Source organism: Pimephales promelas, chromosome 15 (genome assembly GCF_988280905.1).
Source record: "Pimephales promelas chromosome 15, fPimPro1.hap1.1, whole genome shotgun sequence".
NCBI classification, from domain to species: domain Eukaryota; kingdom Metazoa; phylum Chordata; class Actinopteri; order Cypriniformes; family Leuciscidae; genus Pimephales; species Pimephales promelas.
Genome location: NC_142783.1, coordinates 12,119,201 through 12,135,896, shown reverse-complemented (window position 1 = coordinate 12,135,896; position 16,696 = coordinate 12,119,201). Strand labels below are relative to the sequence as shown.

Sequence of the window (16,696 nt, the reverse complement as noted above, 5' to 3'; positions counted from 1 at the left end):
AAGCTGTAATTTCAGCATCATTACTCCAGTCTACAGAGTCACATGATCCTTCAGAAATCACTCTAATATGCCGATTTGCTCAATTTCTGATTAATATCAATGTTGAAAACAGTTGTGATGCTTAATATTTTTGTGGAAACAAATGATTCTTTGATTTATTTTATAAATATCTTACTGGGTAAAGATTTTCCATACAAAGTAACTGAAACTATTCATTTGGGAGATGATGCTACTCAATGAAAAACTTACTGAGATCATCTGACAACAATGCAAATCTTCATGCACACTGTTTCATATGTCATTTTAAACAATATGTACTGCACATTATGCAGTTTGCTAGTATACCATTCTGAATATACCCTGTTCTAGGCATATATGCACACCGCTAATGTCAGCCAATGGGCAGAACACCCACTTAAACCCTACAGTGTGATGTTCCTGCCGTCCAGCCGGCCCGTCCCACACACACACATCCCCCCTACAGTTGTTTTTAATGAGCCTTTAATGTGCTGTGATTTAACCATTTATCACGACTCGCCCCTTAATGATCCAACAGACGCACTTGGCTTTCTTTTTTCCCTCTTAAACTCAAACACATCACTAATAATAATGCTCATGGCATTATCATAATCACCACCATCATCTAAATCATTAAAACCAACCTCTGGTAAAAAATAAAATATTGAACAAGTTAAATGATAATATCTTCCTCTCTGCAAATCAACAGATGGAGGGCGTTTGATACAAGGCCTAAAAAAAAAACAAGGCGTTTGATTTTCACGCCACTTGATGGTGGTGACCCGAGCCAGACCGCGAGTGTGTTTTTGCATCTGATGAGGACTCGAGCGTTCAGTTAATCCCAGTATTATGGGTTGCTTTTATATTCAAAACCTATCATGTGTCCGCTGCGTCTTCACCGGCCACAATCAGCATTTCCGTCTGCAAACCCTATTTGTTCAAAGTAATTAAAAAGCATAAATTAAGATAAATGCGGTCGAGGCGGAAGTCGGGCTTCTGGAGTGTGACCCCGCATTGTGCCTGGATCAGGCCTCTCGTCGCAGCCGACGGCGTTCTGTGATGGAAGCTGCGACTCGTACCTGTGGAGTGATGCCCGTCTGCTGAGTTGCTAAGATACGAGACAATAATGGTCAAGGTGGGAAGTTGATAGGAGATTTGCTCCTAATCACAGAGGTGAAATTGACGGGGAAAACAAGATTTTCTTGCTCTTTTGAAATGAGTACGTACTATGAGTGTCTGCTATGTAGACACAAAATGAGAAGTTAAAAAGTTTATATTTGACATATTTTCTAATTAAATTCAAACATTTTCACTTAGAATTATATCAGCATAACAATTTAAGTGGAAAAATGAACTTGAAAATGTACATTAATTTCATTAAAGTCTTTGGTTTGGCATCTTTTGCTCAAATGACAGGAGCACTGAAGGTGAAATCCAAAACCTGATGTTCTCTAGTATGATTTGAGAATGACCCAAAGAGCATCTTGAGCTTTAGTGGAAGAAAATTTAACCTTACGTTCAAAAAGTGACATGATTAATGACACTCATTTACAAGCATTTGATTATTAGTGACATACAGTGTTGGGTGTAACTAATTACTAAGTAATTAGTTACTGCAATTTAATTACTTTTCCCTTGAAAATGTAAAGTAAGGGATTACTCTTCATTTATCTGTAATTTAATTACAGTTACTTCTGATGTAATTGAGGTAAATACTGTGTATAGATCAATCCGATCTCACAGCAATTCATATGCATTTTACAATTTGTCTAAATCGTACGACGGCACTCGTACAAATTCGTATGAATTAGTCGTCTTGTAAAATATGTATAAAAAAGTGTGAAATGTCATGAGATCAGACATAAGACAATAGTGGGTTCAACATCAAAATGTATTGTCTGATGTTAAAAAATATGTTTTTATAATGTAACCTTCTCCACCTTGGTCTGTTTAAGGATAATTCAAGCAATTTTATAGTATTTATTTGAAAGAATTAAAACAGATTCATGTCTAACCTTAAATTATTCAGCTGGTTGAGATTGATATGGGATTTTTTGAAAGTAATTAGTAATTAAAAGTAATTAAATACTTTTAAGAGAGAGTAATTAGTACAGTAATCTAATTACACTGTTGAAGAGGTAATTATAGTAATTAATTACTTTTTTAGAGTAACTTACCCAACACTGGTGACATATATATATATATATATATATATATATACAGTATATATACAGTATCTAAATAGTTTTATTTGGTTTCTCAAGGTCCTAAAAATCCAATTTTTAATGTGATCTCAAAATTTTGTTTCACACTGTATTTCGCCTTCAAATAACCCAAAATATGGAAGTAGCAATGTATGGCATATAACAAAACATTCATTAATTTACATTTACACTACCATTTAAAAGTTTGGGGTCAGTGAGTTAAAAAATAATAATAATTATATTTTTAACAAGCAAGAGATTAATCTATATTGAAATAAAGACATTTAATGTGTATACGCAAGACAGTTATAATATTACATTTATTCGATTTCTATTTCAACTGTTCTTTTAAACTTTTCATTCATCAAGATTCCTAAACAAAATTAGCATGATTTCCACAAAAATAATGAGCAGCACAATGTTTTTCAAAGTGCTGTCACACCAGTTAATCGTAATTAATCGCATTAACAAAATTTTGTATTATACAGTATATAATATCAACTAAAACTTGTATGTTAGATGCGATTAATTGCGATTAATTGATTTGACTGCACTATTTTTTGCCACGATAATAAGAAATGTTTCTTGAGCACCAAATCAGCGTATTAGAATGATTTCTGAAGGATAATGTAACACTGAAGACATTTTCAATTGTAATCCTTCACACACAGTATTACTGTTTTACTGTATTTTTGATCAAATAAATGCAGCAGAAGAGTCTTTTGAAAAATCTTAACGACTCTAAACTTAAACGATAATGTAAGAACTGTAGAATATGGTCCCTTTAAAATCAAAATGTTAAATATTTACTTTACAAAATATTTCTGGTCCTAATGATCCAAATGAGGAAAAATGTATAGACTGGCCCCTTTAAGAAGATCCCTACGGAAGGTTGGGTTATAGTAAAGGTGCGAGAGTGCATGTTTGTGTTGGCAGGGAGCTGTTGTCATGCTGTGGCACCGCAGGACAGGACTGTCAGGGCATTATAAGGAAACGCTCCTGCCTCCGAGAACCATCTGCATATTTAATGGTAGCCGGCTTTACCCAGTGGAGACGAGACATACCAGCAGGGAGGTCAGCTGAGTGGATTTGTGCATTTGCCGAGCACTCGGTGAGACTCTTCACGTGAATAATCACAGATATTGTAGAGGAACGAGTGTCTGCAATGGCCTCTGACTCCTCAACTTGCTGTTCCTAATTCTCGCTCTCTTCATATACGGCTTTGGAAGTGCTCGCACCTGCCTCTCGGCTTTATCCCAGAACTCAATTCAGCGGGCCGTGCGCCATTTGTAATGTATGTGAAAAGGCTTGCGCTCGGCGGTTCAGAAGCGGTTACTTGAGGATTTATAAATTCTGAAGGTCACTATGTTAATACAAACATTAATAATAAATGTGTGGCTCGGCAGAACTGTACCTGATTTGTGGGAGGTGATGAGTTCCAGGAGCTGCCTTCCCTCCTCCAGGAGACCGTCTTTCAGAGCGCTGTGACTGTCCACGTTGAGTTTGAAACTCTACACACACATGAACACAAAAACGGCATGTCAGCGCAGGGGAAATAATCTTTTTCTCCTCCTTCACAGTTTCTGTCCTCATCAGATTTTCCTCTCATCTTCCATTACAACATCTTCACACACATATGCAAGGAAGACTTTATTGTTCAAAGGTTGCTCTTTCATAGCTCGAGAGAGTTAATGGGTAAATCTCATAAAAAAAGAAACACCCAGATCTCAATTCACTATAAAAAAATAAAAAATAGATATTTTGCCTAAAGGACATGAAGACGGTTTCAGAAATATTCCCTTTTTTCTGTTGTTTTCATGAAAATTAAGGACATTTTCCCCATTAAGACTCGTATTAAAAGAGCAACCCATGCACAATAAAATATTAATTAAAAAATAAATCGGGAATAAAACATAGAAAGGACAAAACTAGACAGCTCTGACATTAAAGATGTTAAATAAGGAGCTAATTTGATTTTAGATGTTAGATTATTCTGCAAATCATTACAATATTTTGTTTTCACTGTGATAAAGTATACATGTAATACATGAAAAAGTATTTTAAAAAACAATAACTAACAAGTAAAAGATAAAAAGTCTTTATTAACATTCATTTTTCCCCCTACAGGATGCAAACGGAATGCATGTGAAAGAGTTTTATTAAATATTGTATTGTACACAGGTTGCTCTTTCATAGCTCAGGAGTCTAAATACATTTTTTCATTTTTGATTCATTTAAGATTCTCCCTAATTTTATTCAGTCCATATGGAAACAAATCAAAAGTCAATCATTCACATATAGTAATTTGGGCTGTCAAACAATTAATTGCGATTAATCGCATCCAAAATAAACATAATATATGTGGGTGCACTGTGTATAATTATTTTGTATATATATAAATACACACACATGCATGTATATATTCAAGAAAAAAATATTATTTATGAATAATATATATATATATATACAAAATGTATAAATATAATAATCTAACATTTTATATATATATATATATATATATATATATGTATGTATATATATATAATTTTATATTATTATATTTATAAATTTTGTATATATATATATATATATACAGTATATATATATATATATAAATACACACACATGCATGTATATATTTAAGAAAAAATATTATATATATATATATATATATATATATATATTTAAAGTATATACATGAAAATATTTCTTAATATACATGCATGTGTGTGTATTTATATATATATATATAAAATAATTATACACAGTCTACACACATATATTATGTAAACACAAACTTTTATTTTGGATGCGATTAATCGCGATTAATCGTTTGACAGCCCTAATAGTAATAGTATAGAGCCACTGAATGAACATGGATTGCGACTCCGAATATTTGACCAGGAAAGAATTAAAAAAAAATGATTGATTTCATATTGAAGAGATTTTATTACAAACTGAGAAGAATCAGGAAACTTCTAGCAAAAGCCCAATTAATCTCAATGCAACCTAGTTTGAAACAACTGCGATATTTAGGAGATCTCATTTAGGATGTTTCTTTCCCACAGAACTCAACGGGACGCAAGGAATCTTCTCCAACTCCTCGTCCGGTTTCATCCCTATGAAACAAACACTCATAAGTCACATTAAGTGCTTCAGCAAGAAAGTATATAATCTCCTGCTGCGCTGTCGACGCACAACCTTTAAACACCCTTCACACAATCCTTGATTTCAAACGAGCATTATTCATATATCCTCAGAGGAATGAAGCCCGAGTATTTGTCCGAGTCTATCCCACCATCCGCGTGCCGCTGAATTATTAACAAACGACAGCCGTCCCTCTAATTCATCATCCGCGGCATAAACTAATATTCAAATGATGTTATAAAACTGAAGCCGTTTCTCCCACAGTGGTGCCCTCTAGAAAATGACCTCGGGACTGAGCAACAGCGTTCCTGTCTCTCTATTTCGGTCTTAGACCCACAATACAGGATCCATCAGTCAGGTTTTCTCCAACTCTCAGTCGTGTGTACATCTCTCAACAGACTGCCCATTTACTCTGATGTCTCTATTTCAACGATAACTGTTTTTTCCCTCTAAGCCCCCACCAAACACTCCTCGCCCCCTGCTCTCGCCCTCCAGTGGGTGCGGCAGCGGTTGGGAGAGAGGGAAAAAAAACCTTCATGTTGATTGGTTTTGATAATACCCAGCACTCTCGAACGGAGGGCTCTCCAATTGCTAAGTGTAATCAAAGAGTAGAGAGCATTATCCTGTGTCCGCGAGGAAGAAGGGGGTGGTGAGGGATGTGCTTTTGAAGATGTGCGGAGGGGCGACGGGTAGGAACGAGGGGGGCGGTGGGCCGTGCTCCCACAGGGGGCCCGCGGTTGAGGCGCCTAGAGCCATCCTCACCTTCGATTCTCATCTCTTCAGATCTCCCTCTGCCCTGTTTCACGCCATTACCGAGCGTTCTGATCTGACCAGCGCCACGGAGGGCAGCGGGAGCCGCCAAGGCCCGTTTTCACCTTCAGCTGTCTGACGCCCGGCTTGTCTGCGCGACAGCAAACCTGACAGAAAGATCCGACAACTTGAATCCGCGGGATCTGTTCCGTAAAGTGTATCCATTCTGTCCTGCTGTTCAAACATGCAGTCTAGCATACTCTTACTAATTGTGCATGTATGGATTCAATACGTTTGACCTCGCAATTCCAGTTGGATAAAAGAACCAGGGGGACAGATTTACAAAACATTCTTAAGAATGAAACATTTCTTATTTTCTAACTTAAGAATACATTACCGGTCAAAAGTTTGGAATAATAGAAAGGATCGGTTGAAAAATTATCAGACTTGGCAACTAGGGGTGTAACGGTACACAAAAATCACGGTTCGGTACGTTTTCGATACAGCAAAAAGAAAGAAATGCCAGAGAAATTTCCTATTTGTTTAAAGAAAAATTTTTTTTAAATAAGTGTGAGTTTTCCTAGATCTTGAAACTTTCAGGTTTATAAATGGGGGTCATCTTTGAAGGATGAACAAATAATGTTTTGGTCATCACATTAAAAATAACTTTTAAATATATATTTATTTATACAATATTTGAATTTTGAAGTGCTGGAAAAAGATGTGTGAAGTACTTGAAAGCATTTCACCATTCCAGCCAAACTGGTTCCAGTTAGTGTTACTATATTAAATCCATGGTGAATGTTGCCGGTCTGTGGACGAAAGTATTACTAGTTCATTCACGGCACAATGTTTCTCCTGGTTTCCACGACAGCGCTGTTTGATCTAATAGAGATCTACGGTTGATAACGGAGAAATGTGAATGCATCTCACTAGATCTCGCAGCGATGTTGTTACCTCAGTGGCGAATTCAAATGTTTTCTTCACCGGATCTCTTAGCGCTGTGCGGTAACAGTGTCGCTTGATCGAGATCGGCTCGCGCTGCACAGATGTTGCTGGTCCGAACTGATAAACGATCCATGAAGCACATAACGAGGAGCGCAGTTTCGTTCTGCTATCATTACGCTTGTCATTTAATGTTGTGCAACGTTGTGTTGGCCGTGTCAGCACGAATTTTGCCGGCAGGAAAAATGGTCCAAGCAATCGTTCGGTTTGTATGCGTACCGAACCGGAAGCCTCGAACCGAAACGGTTCAATACGAATACATGTACCGTTACACCCCTATTGGCAACCCATGATTACATATTTTGAGAAGATGAGGACTCTCCCACCTATTGATCAATGTTAAATGTGATTGTCAATTGGGGTATTGTTTTGTAGTTATGTACGGACCACGAACATGTCAGAATTTCATTATTGGCTACGTATGTTTATTTGTTTTTATTTTTATTTTTTGATTATTATTATTACTATTATTGATATTGTTGTCTTGACTTGTATGTAATATATAGTTATTTATTTTGGCGGAATGGGTTATTGTGGGGGAAAAGCTTTAACTTTGATTGTATCTGCTTTATGTTAATGCTTTCTGTTAATGCTTTGAAAAAGTTGATAAATAAATGTATAAAAAAAAAGTTTGGAATAATTAAGAGTTATATATTTGAAAGAAGACTCTTATGCTCACCAAGACTGCATTTTATTTGATCAAAAATACAGTAATATTGTGAAATATTATTACAATGTAAAATAAGTGTTTTCAGAAATCATTGTAATAATTTAAAGTTGTTACATTTATATGCTTTTTCTGGGTTCTCAAAGTGCTTTACATAAGGAAGGGGGGAATCTCTTCAACCACCACCAATGTGAGCCAATTAGAGCCTGACCGATATATCGGCGGGCCGATATTAGGCATTTTCCTAACTATCGGTATTTACAATGGTGATTCATGTAAGGGTGGCGATGCCAATAAAGCACATAAAAGCTGTCACAAAGAACTGGCAAAAGTAATGATTGAGAATACATCAAATATAGCAAGGAGACCTTTTAATTTGTTTATTAATAAACAAGTGTTTTCATTCAGTGTCGCTGCAAAGTTGACGACGTTGACTCGTGATCTTCAGTGAACGCTCCAGAGAGAAATGCACATTTCATACGGATTACAGCAGAGAGCAGCCTGTCTTTCCTTTTGAATTGTTCTGTTTAAAAGTAGACATTTCAATATAGATATATTTCTCAGGTCTATACGCTGAGTTTCGGTTCATTTATGAGACGAGTAGCAGTTCACGCGCCTATACCCATCAAAAGTTTGTACCCACCAATAGGAAAGTGTGTCCAAACTTTTGACTGGTACTGTACTATAATAATACATAATATTGCTACTGTATTATAATTTACACATTAATGATATCGGCCGATATATCGGTATCTGCATCACCCCCCAAAAATCCATATCGGTCGGGCTCTATAGCCAATGAGCAAATTTGGCCAGGATACCGGGGTTACACCTCTTTTTCAAATCGCATCCTGCGATTTTTAATGAGCCAGAACCTCGGTTTAACATGTTATCTGAATATTATCTGATATCTGAACTAAAAATTATTATTTTGGCATTTTGTGTATAATGATTTGTCACCATGGAAATGTAAGGTCAAAAAGAGTCCACTGCATTGTGGGAAACATTATAGCATTTCGTGCAGTGCACTCTGGTTGTATACTGCACATTTCGGCAGATGCAAGCAGGTCCCCTGGGGATTCTGTGCATCCAGGAAATGCATACTATGAACAGTATACATACTGAATCCTGCAGTAATATAGGGTCGCATGCTATTCCAAACATTGCCTTACAAAAGTTGCATTTACAAAATCGTTGCATTGCATATGAAAATAGTATGCAGTACATATTACATGTTAACCCTGTAAAGCCAGCCATTTGAAATAATAGTAAGAAAAAATATATTTTAATAGTTAAAAAAAAAATGTGTTGAGTATCATATTTGACACATCAAGATTTGATGTACTATCAAATATGAAGCTCATACTCAAGGAGGGAAAAAAAACACTTTTATTCAGAAGCCTCTATGGCTAAAAATTATATAGATCTTAAAAATGTGCGTATCAAATAGCCTATAACACAGTAGGTTTATAGGATTAAAAAGGCAGTAGACTAAACAAACAGTCTGATTTTCAGAATAACATCTGAGAGCATTAATCATATATGACAAGCCCTAAGTTTAGTGACTCAGAAAGCACAGAAATAGCCGTCATACATACTAAGCGAACGGTCTGGTGTCTGAGACAGTCTAAGGCTGGAGCGAGAGGGCCGAGAGTCTCTCTCTCAACTTTGTGCCATCGGAAAGCGCGAGCGGGACGAGACGGGTGATGGATCAGCAGGTGAGAGAATTTATCACTCATGACAGACACGAGAGAAAGTGAGGAGAGCTTATTTATGACTTCGGATACAGGCTGAAATTGATATCCTTTACAGAGCTAAACGCCTTTAAAATGAGTAAACAAACTGAAGGGAAAAAAGGCTGAATAAACAGATATCCATCACTGATTTATGCTACAACAAAATGCTCAGTAATATCAATATTTGGTGCAAGGACATACTGTATTCGACGGCATAAAAAGCGATAACTGAGGCGATATCAATATCACATGATCTAATTAAGAGACTCTTTATATCAATTCGTGCAACTCCAATTCAAGGCAACACATGTCATGTTTTATGAATTCGACGATGTACGAGAAGCAAAATGTATTGTTACGAACACCTCAACAACTGAAAGATAAAAAATAGTCCTGTCAAGTTTCAAGGTGTGAAAAATATTCCTAAATCCATTTCATCATCACCTTTACCTTGAAAACCCTGACTCGAAGAGAAAATCCAATGTGTTCATGAATGAAACCTCACAGTTAGAGCGAACAAAGCCCACATCTGCATTTTAAGTTGATTCCTAAAGCAGGTGTGTGTTTTGTTTGCCATTATGGTACAAATGTGTGTTGCATTTTCAAGCGTGAGGTGATGCACGCTTTGTTCTGCTAGCTCGACGTGTGATATGTCTCTGTGTGTTTGTGTGAAAGCAGATAGACGGGACCCTGAGCTGAGGCGCCCCGGCTAGGATCAGACATGAGGGCAGACAGGTTATCGCGTACTTGACATCAATAGATGTGCCACAGCAACCAGTGGACCCAAAACCTCCCCCTGTCCTAATCCCCAAATCAGAGAGTGAAAGAAAGGTGCTAGCCCAGGAGGTGTCTAGACAGATTGGGGTTTCTGATGTGCAGGTTTGAAGGAATTTGCGAATTATGGGATGGGGTAGAATTGGTCACCTTTCGTTTCTTATTATTTTAAAATGAAAATTTTGTTATGAATTACTCACCCTCATGTCATTCCAGACCTGAATAACTTAAATTACTGTGTGTTCAGTCTTTTTTGGACCCCAATGTTTCACAATATATATATATATATATATATATATATATATATATATATATATATATACTCACCTAAAGGATTATTAGGAACACCATACTAATACTGTGTTTGACCCCCTTTCAACCTCCATAACTGCCTTAATTCTACGTGGCATTGATTCAACAAGGTGCTGAAAGCATTCTTTAGAAATGTTGGCCCATATTGATAGGATAGCATCTTGCAGTTGATGGAGATTTGTGGGATTCACATCCAGAAGCTCCCGTTCCACCACATCCCAAAGATGCTCTATTGGGTTGAGATCTGGTGACTTTGGGGGCCATTTTAGTACAGTGAACTCATTGTCATGTTCAAGAAACCAATGTGAAATGATTCGAGCTTTGTGACATGGTGCATTATCCTGCTGGAAGTAGCCATCAGTACATGGTGGCCATAAAGGGATAGACATGGTCAGAAACAATGCTCAGGTAGGCCGTGGCATTTAAACGATGCCCAATTGGCACTAAGGGGCCTAAAGTGTGCCAAGAAAACATCCCGACACCATTACACCACCACCACCAGCCTGCACAGTGTTAACAAGGCACGATGGATCCATGTTCTCATTCTGTTTACGCCAAATTCTGACTCTACCATCTGAATGTCTCAACAGAAATCGAGACTCATCAGACCAGGCAACATTTCTCCAGTCTTCAACTGTCCAATTTTGGTGAGCTCTTGCAAATTGTAGCCTCTTTTTCCTATTTGCAGTGGAGATGAGTGGTACCCGGTGGGGTCTTCTGCTGTTGTAGCCCATCCGCCTCAAGGTACCCTCAAATACCTTATATTGTAATAATCATAAATGTGTTCCATTTCGAGACCAAATGCTTATTTAAGAGCAATACTGATTGATGATAGTATGCTGAAGATGACCAGATGGTGACCATCTCTGGTGCATTTTTGAAGTTAATGGATATTTGTTGGATAACACCACCTTGCGCTACGAAAGAAGCCTAAGGTGGTTTTCTTGCCACCAAGCTGGTGGTTTGAAGGTTTTAAAGGGGTTTTGAGCAATTGAGTCAGTGGGTCAGGATGGAAAACCATCTTAAACCAGTTAATGTAAGACCAGCAAACTACCTTAGGCTAGTTCAGCAGGGTTATCTTTAAAAAAATTTAAATGGAGAAAAACTATGAGGAACGCAAGGCTCCAGTTTTTAAAATGCTTAAGGACGTAAGTAATAAAGTAATCCATTTATCTAAATCGGTGCATCAATTTGTGGTCTGTTTTCCTGCAAGTGAAAGAGCATACATTTCAATATTTCAACACAAAAAAAGTGTGTATACTAGCACATAAATGACCTCTAAAATTACATTAACTAATAGACATGGTGTAACAGCCACAAAACCCCAATTAAGTCTTCAAAGGTTTTTCCAAGTGTTTCATTAAGCTTTTTAAACATTGTCTGCTCAATTTAGGATGTCATCCAATTTAACTTTGTGGTTTATGTACTAACTGATATATAAAGAATGTCTTTAATGTTTGTGTGCATGCTGGAAAGCAGGAGCACAACTCACTATCTGTGTGACTGGGGGCCCTTGTTTCTGTGTCTCATTTGCCAATGGAGGCCAGTGTGTGTGTGTGTGTGGTTAATGTGATTCAGAGACCTGGATCCGCCACCCAGTGCAATCAATAGCGGTTTCATTTCACAATCTCTCAATGCCTTATAAAGAAAGCCCACTCCTTTTCTCTCTCTCTCTCTCCTTCTCTTCCTACCCTGCAACAGCCAACCTCCTCCTTACGGCTCTCCCGTGGGTACCGGAAAGATCCGTGCTCACAGACACACACATTTATGCGCACGGACACAAACACACACGCGCTCCCCCCACCTGCCAGCTGGACTTAATGCCCAGACATTAGACCTGTGAGCACATCCTGCAAGCCCCAAACGCTGGATGAGAGACAGCAAGTGTGTGACCCCGCTCTCTAAATCAATAAAAATTGGTGAAGCCTCTCACTATAAAACACAATGTGATATTCCTCCTGCAGTACAGATGGGCTGGTCACACACACAGACTGATAAACAAACAGTGTAGCTGGTGCACATGATACGCTTCTGGTACGGGTTACAAAGGGTTTCAAATTCCCATTGGAAAGACAATGAAATCTCTTCAATATCTCAATTAGTTCTCCAAGACAGTAATGAGATTTAACGGAGGACAAAAAAAAAGAACCAAGTCTCTGCTTGTCAGATGTTCTCCCAGAAAAAAAAAAAAGAAAAGAAAAAAAAAGTTTCAGAGGAAATCTCAGCTAATGGTCAATGGCCAATACAATGTATAATTGTACATAATATAATATAATATAATATAATATAATATAATATAATATAATATAATATAATATAATATAATATAATATTTATTATCACATATACATTTATAATTTACTTTTAGTAATATAATTTTAAATTATTGAAATATGAAAGTTTAATTAACCATTATGTCCATTTATAATTGACAATATAATTGTATTCGCAATTTTAACATTTTATTTAAAATAATATAAAAGTTAGATTTGTATTTTATACACACCTACATACGCATATATGAAATATCTGTACTGTCATTATTTTTACAGAAATGTACAATAAAAAAATTTTTTCATTAAATGTCATTTAGATCATTTTAATGCATATAAATACAATTCAAGACCAAATGATGTGAGCTGACATACACTTTCACTTTATAGCTGTCAGTTGTGTGTCAAAAGTTTACTCAGTTGTGCCTTTTTTAATTTCGCCTAAAGAATTTTAGGATAAACATCTCAGATAAAGTTGATGCTTAAATTAAACACGACTGAGAGACATGATGAAACTATGAAAGAGCAACAGTGAGAAAAAACATCAACATATAAGATTGAAAGTTCAGCAGAATAAAAATAAATGCAATGTGATCACTAGTGGAAAGTGTCCAACTGTTAACATATGTGAGCTTTAACACACTGAAAGACTGATTAGACATTTACTCACAAGGTGAGTTTCCAGGTAGAGTTTGAGGCTGTCGATATCAGCTCTGGGTGGCGTCCAGTTGTCTGTGGTTTCTAGAGCGTCTCTCAGCCAACAGATGAACTCATCCAGTTTGCTGACAAAACCCTGCAAGAGCAAACACACAACACACAGGCACATCAACACGGTCAAACACAGCAAATGTGATGGTTCTGATGTGATGTGTTATGCACCACAACACAACAAATAGGACTTCAGAAAAAGAAAGTGTTTTGATAAGGTTTGATAAGCTGATAAAAGTTTCGGAGTGAGGGTTTGCATTTGTCACACGATACTTAAGGGAATGTCACACAGTAGCTGCCCTTCATGAGTCTCTATGGCTTTTTCAATGAGAGCAGGTTCAATGTGCTCGGTGTGTAAATACTGCCATCTGCTGGACAAACGAAAACCTGTACAGACTCCGACTGCTGATCCCAGAACTGCCCTTAAAGGAACAGCTCACTGAAAAATCTAAACAGTCTCCTAATTTTCCTGATTCTAATCCCATATGACTTTTTCCATCCATCTATTCAATAAAAAGACGTTTTACATAATGTCCAAACTGCCAAAGTCAATAGGGTGTTTCATACTGTATATTATCTCAAGTCTTAGCATTATGTACCGTAGATCCGACCAAAATGTAAGTAGTTTTTCAACGATAATCAACCACCAAATCTGTTTCATAAGACTTTAGATGTGGACTTTTTGTGACTATTTTATATTTGTGGTGCTCTACAGTCCATTTTTACTTTCACCGTATGGAAATAAGAAGCTTGGACATTATTCAGGGCATCTGCATTAGGAAGAAAACGTGTGACATGAAGGTAATGTGATTTCTGATGACAAAATGCTCATTTTCGAGTGAACTTTTCCTTTAAGTCTGTGATTAAGCAGGAGGTGAATGACGAGGATCTAAAACGCGACAAATATGCTCGTCTTCTGATGTCATACGTGCAAACGGATCAAACACCATTTCATAGAGTCTCTAATGAACCATCTGAATGTAATGTGAAAAGATTGCACCCTTTCGCCATGGCAGCTCCTCCTGCTCATTATCTAACATTGGTGAAAATCAAAGATATTGATACAAATGCCCTCTCCGCAAACGCAGGCTAAAAATCCCATAATTTATCGACTGTTTGGCCTTCACCGGCAGTCGAGCTTTGATGTGGGTGAGACTGGATGTGCTTTCAAAGCTAAAATGCTGGAGAGGAATCAGATCGGTGTGAGAACACCATTTCAAAAGTCAGAGTAAAGCCTGAACACTTCTCGTAACGGTTTCTATCTCGTCTATAGACCATTTTGCAAGATGTAAACAACACTGGTCCAGAAGCACTTCCTGTTTCAGTTTTTGAACACTACATAATACAACCAACAGAACATATAAAACTGAATCAAAAAGTTAAACAAATATCTTTAAGATGTTTTCTTTACATGTGAAATAAAGAAAACAGTTAGTGTTTCTGGACCATTGTTGTTTACATCTTGCAAAATGGTTGACTGGACCTGGTTTTGAGTTGGCAGACTGTTTTGGTCAAGCTGGTTAGAGCTGGCAGACCACTTTTATGTTGAAAGAAAGCCCTCAAACTATTGCACATCTCTCATCCCGGCTCTGCTGCAATATGGTACATCTTCATATAGACCAAAGGAATTCTGCGAGATTGTGGCAGTCGATGAAGATCAATAGATACTGCCGCTAAATTATTCCCCTGGCAGGGACGGCGTGCGATTCACTCTCATCTCGTGCACTGATAAAGCTCTCAGAGCAGATGAATATGTAGCCGCTGGACACGGCATTAACTGAGCTTGTCACCAGACCTGTTTGTGAGTGTATTACAGAGGGAGGAAGAGAAAATGAGACACGACTCCATGCCCCAGAGAAAGAAAGAGACAGAGAGAGAGAGAGCTAATGGGTGAAAGCAGTCGGTAGCCGCCAAATTCATAGAGAGTGTGAACCGAACACCCTCAGAAACCAATCACTGCTTTTATCACCGTATTCGCATTGTCTGTTTACATGCGTTGAAAAGGAATTGTTCACCCAAAAATGAAAAATAGTTGTTTATTTAATCACCCTGATGGCATTCCAAATATGCAAGCTCTTACTTTCCTTTCAAATGGAACACAAAAGGAGACTTTTGGAGAACAATCATGCGGCTCTTTTCCATAAGCAAACAACACAAAACAAAAATGACATTGCTTAATTGTCATGAGAATAAATGTCAACACAAAATAGGCTTCATTTTCTAAATGCAAAAAAATAATATACATATAGTTTTTTGCATTTAGAAAACGAAGCCTATTTTGTTTGTGTGTGTGTATATGGTCCTGTACATTACTGTATATACTATATGCAGGCCGATATTATCGGCCGATATTAGGCATTTTTCTAAAATATCGGCATCGGCAGTTATAATGGCCGATAAATGAATATTTCAAAAACAAAATAAAAACGGAAGAAACACGCTTCAACCATGTCATGAGTGTTGGAGTTGTATAGTTTGTTGTACGCGCAGTATTTTGTTGCGCGTTTCTGAAATAAAAAAATAATAATAATATCGGCCGATATATCGGAAAATCGGATTTTAAAACCAACAAATATTTGTATCGGTATCGGCCTTCAAAATCCTTTATCGGTCGGGCTCTAATAAATAAAATATTATATACCATATTAATATTAATATAAAATGTAAAAAATTATTTGTAGTAGTTAATAAAATAATAGTAGCTGCCAAATCAAAATTTATCAATCTAAATTTTCATTGAAAAAAGAAAAGCAGCAAACAACAAGTTTATTTCCATTCATTTGCAGTATATATATATTCACATTTTATGTGTGTGTGTATATGTATGTATATATATATATATATATATATATATATATATATATATGTATTTATGTCGGTATGAACTGTATATATATATATATATGTATTTATGACGGTATGAACTGTATATATATATATATATATATTTACACATAGATATATACACACACACACACACACACACACACAATGTGAATATACTGCAATTGAATAGAAAGAAATAAACTTCTTGTTTGCTGCTTTTCGTTTTCCAATGGAAATTTTGATTTAGAAATTTTGATTTGACAGCTACTATTATTT

At 36.7% G+C, this 16,696-nt stretch overlaps 1 protein-coding gene across 3 annotated transcripts in view; it reads right to left on the bottom strand.

Annotated features, from left to right (window-relative positions):
• The window catches only part of akap6 (A-kinase anchoring protein 6), a 194,284-nt gene that overhangs the window by 127,487 nt on the left and 50,101 nt on the right, over positions 1-16,696 (bottom strand). For all 3 annotated transcript variants that reach the window (XM_089120155.1, XM_039681812.2, XM_089120154.1), the window contains exons 5-6: positions 13,557-13,679; positions 3,637-3,733 (exon numbers count right to left, since the gene is read on the bottom strand). In XM_089120155.1, the coding sequence (XP_088976281.1) occupies positions 3,637-3,733; positions 13,557-13,679 (220 nt within the window). The remainder of the gene's footprint in view (positions 1-3,636; positions 3,734-13,556; positions 13,680-16,696) is intronic.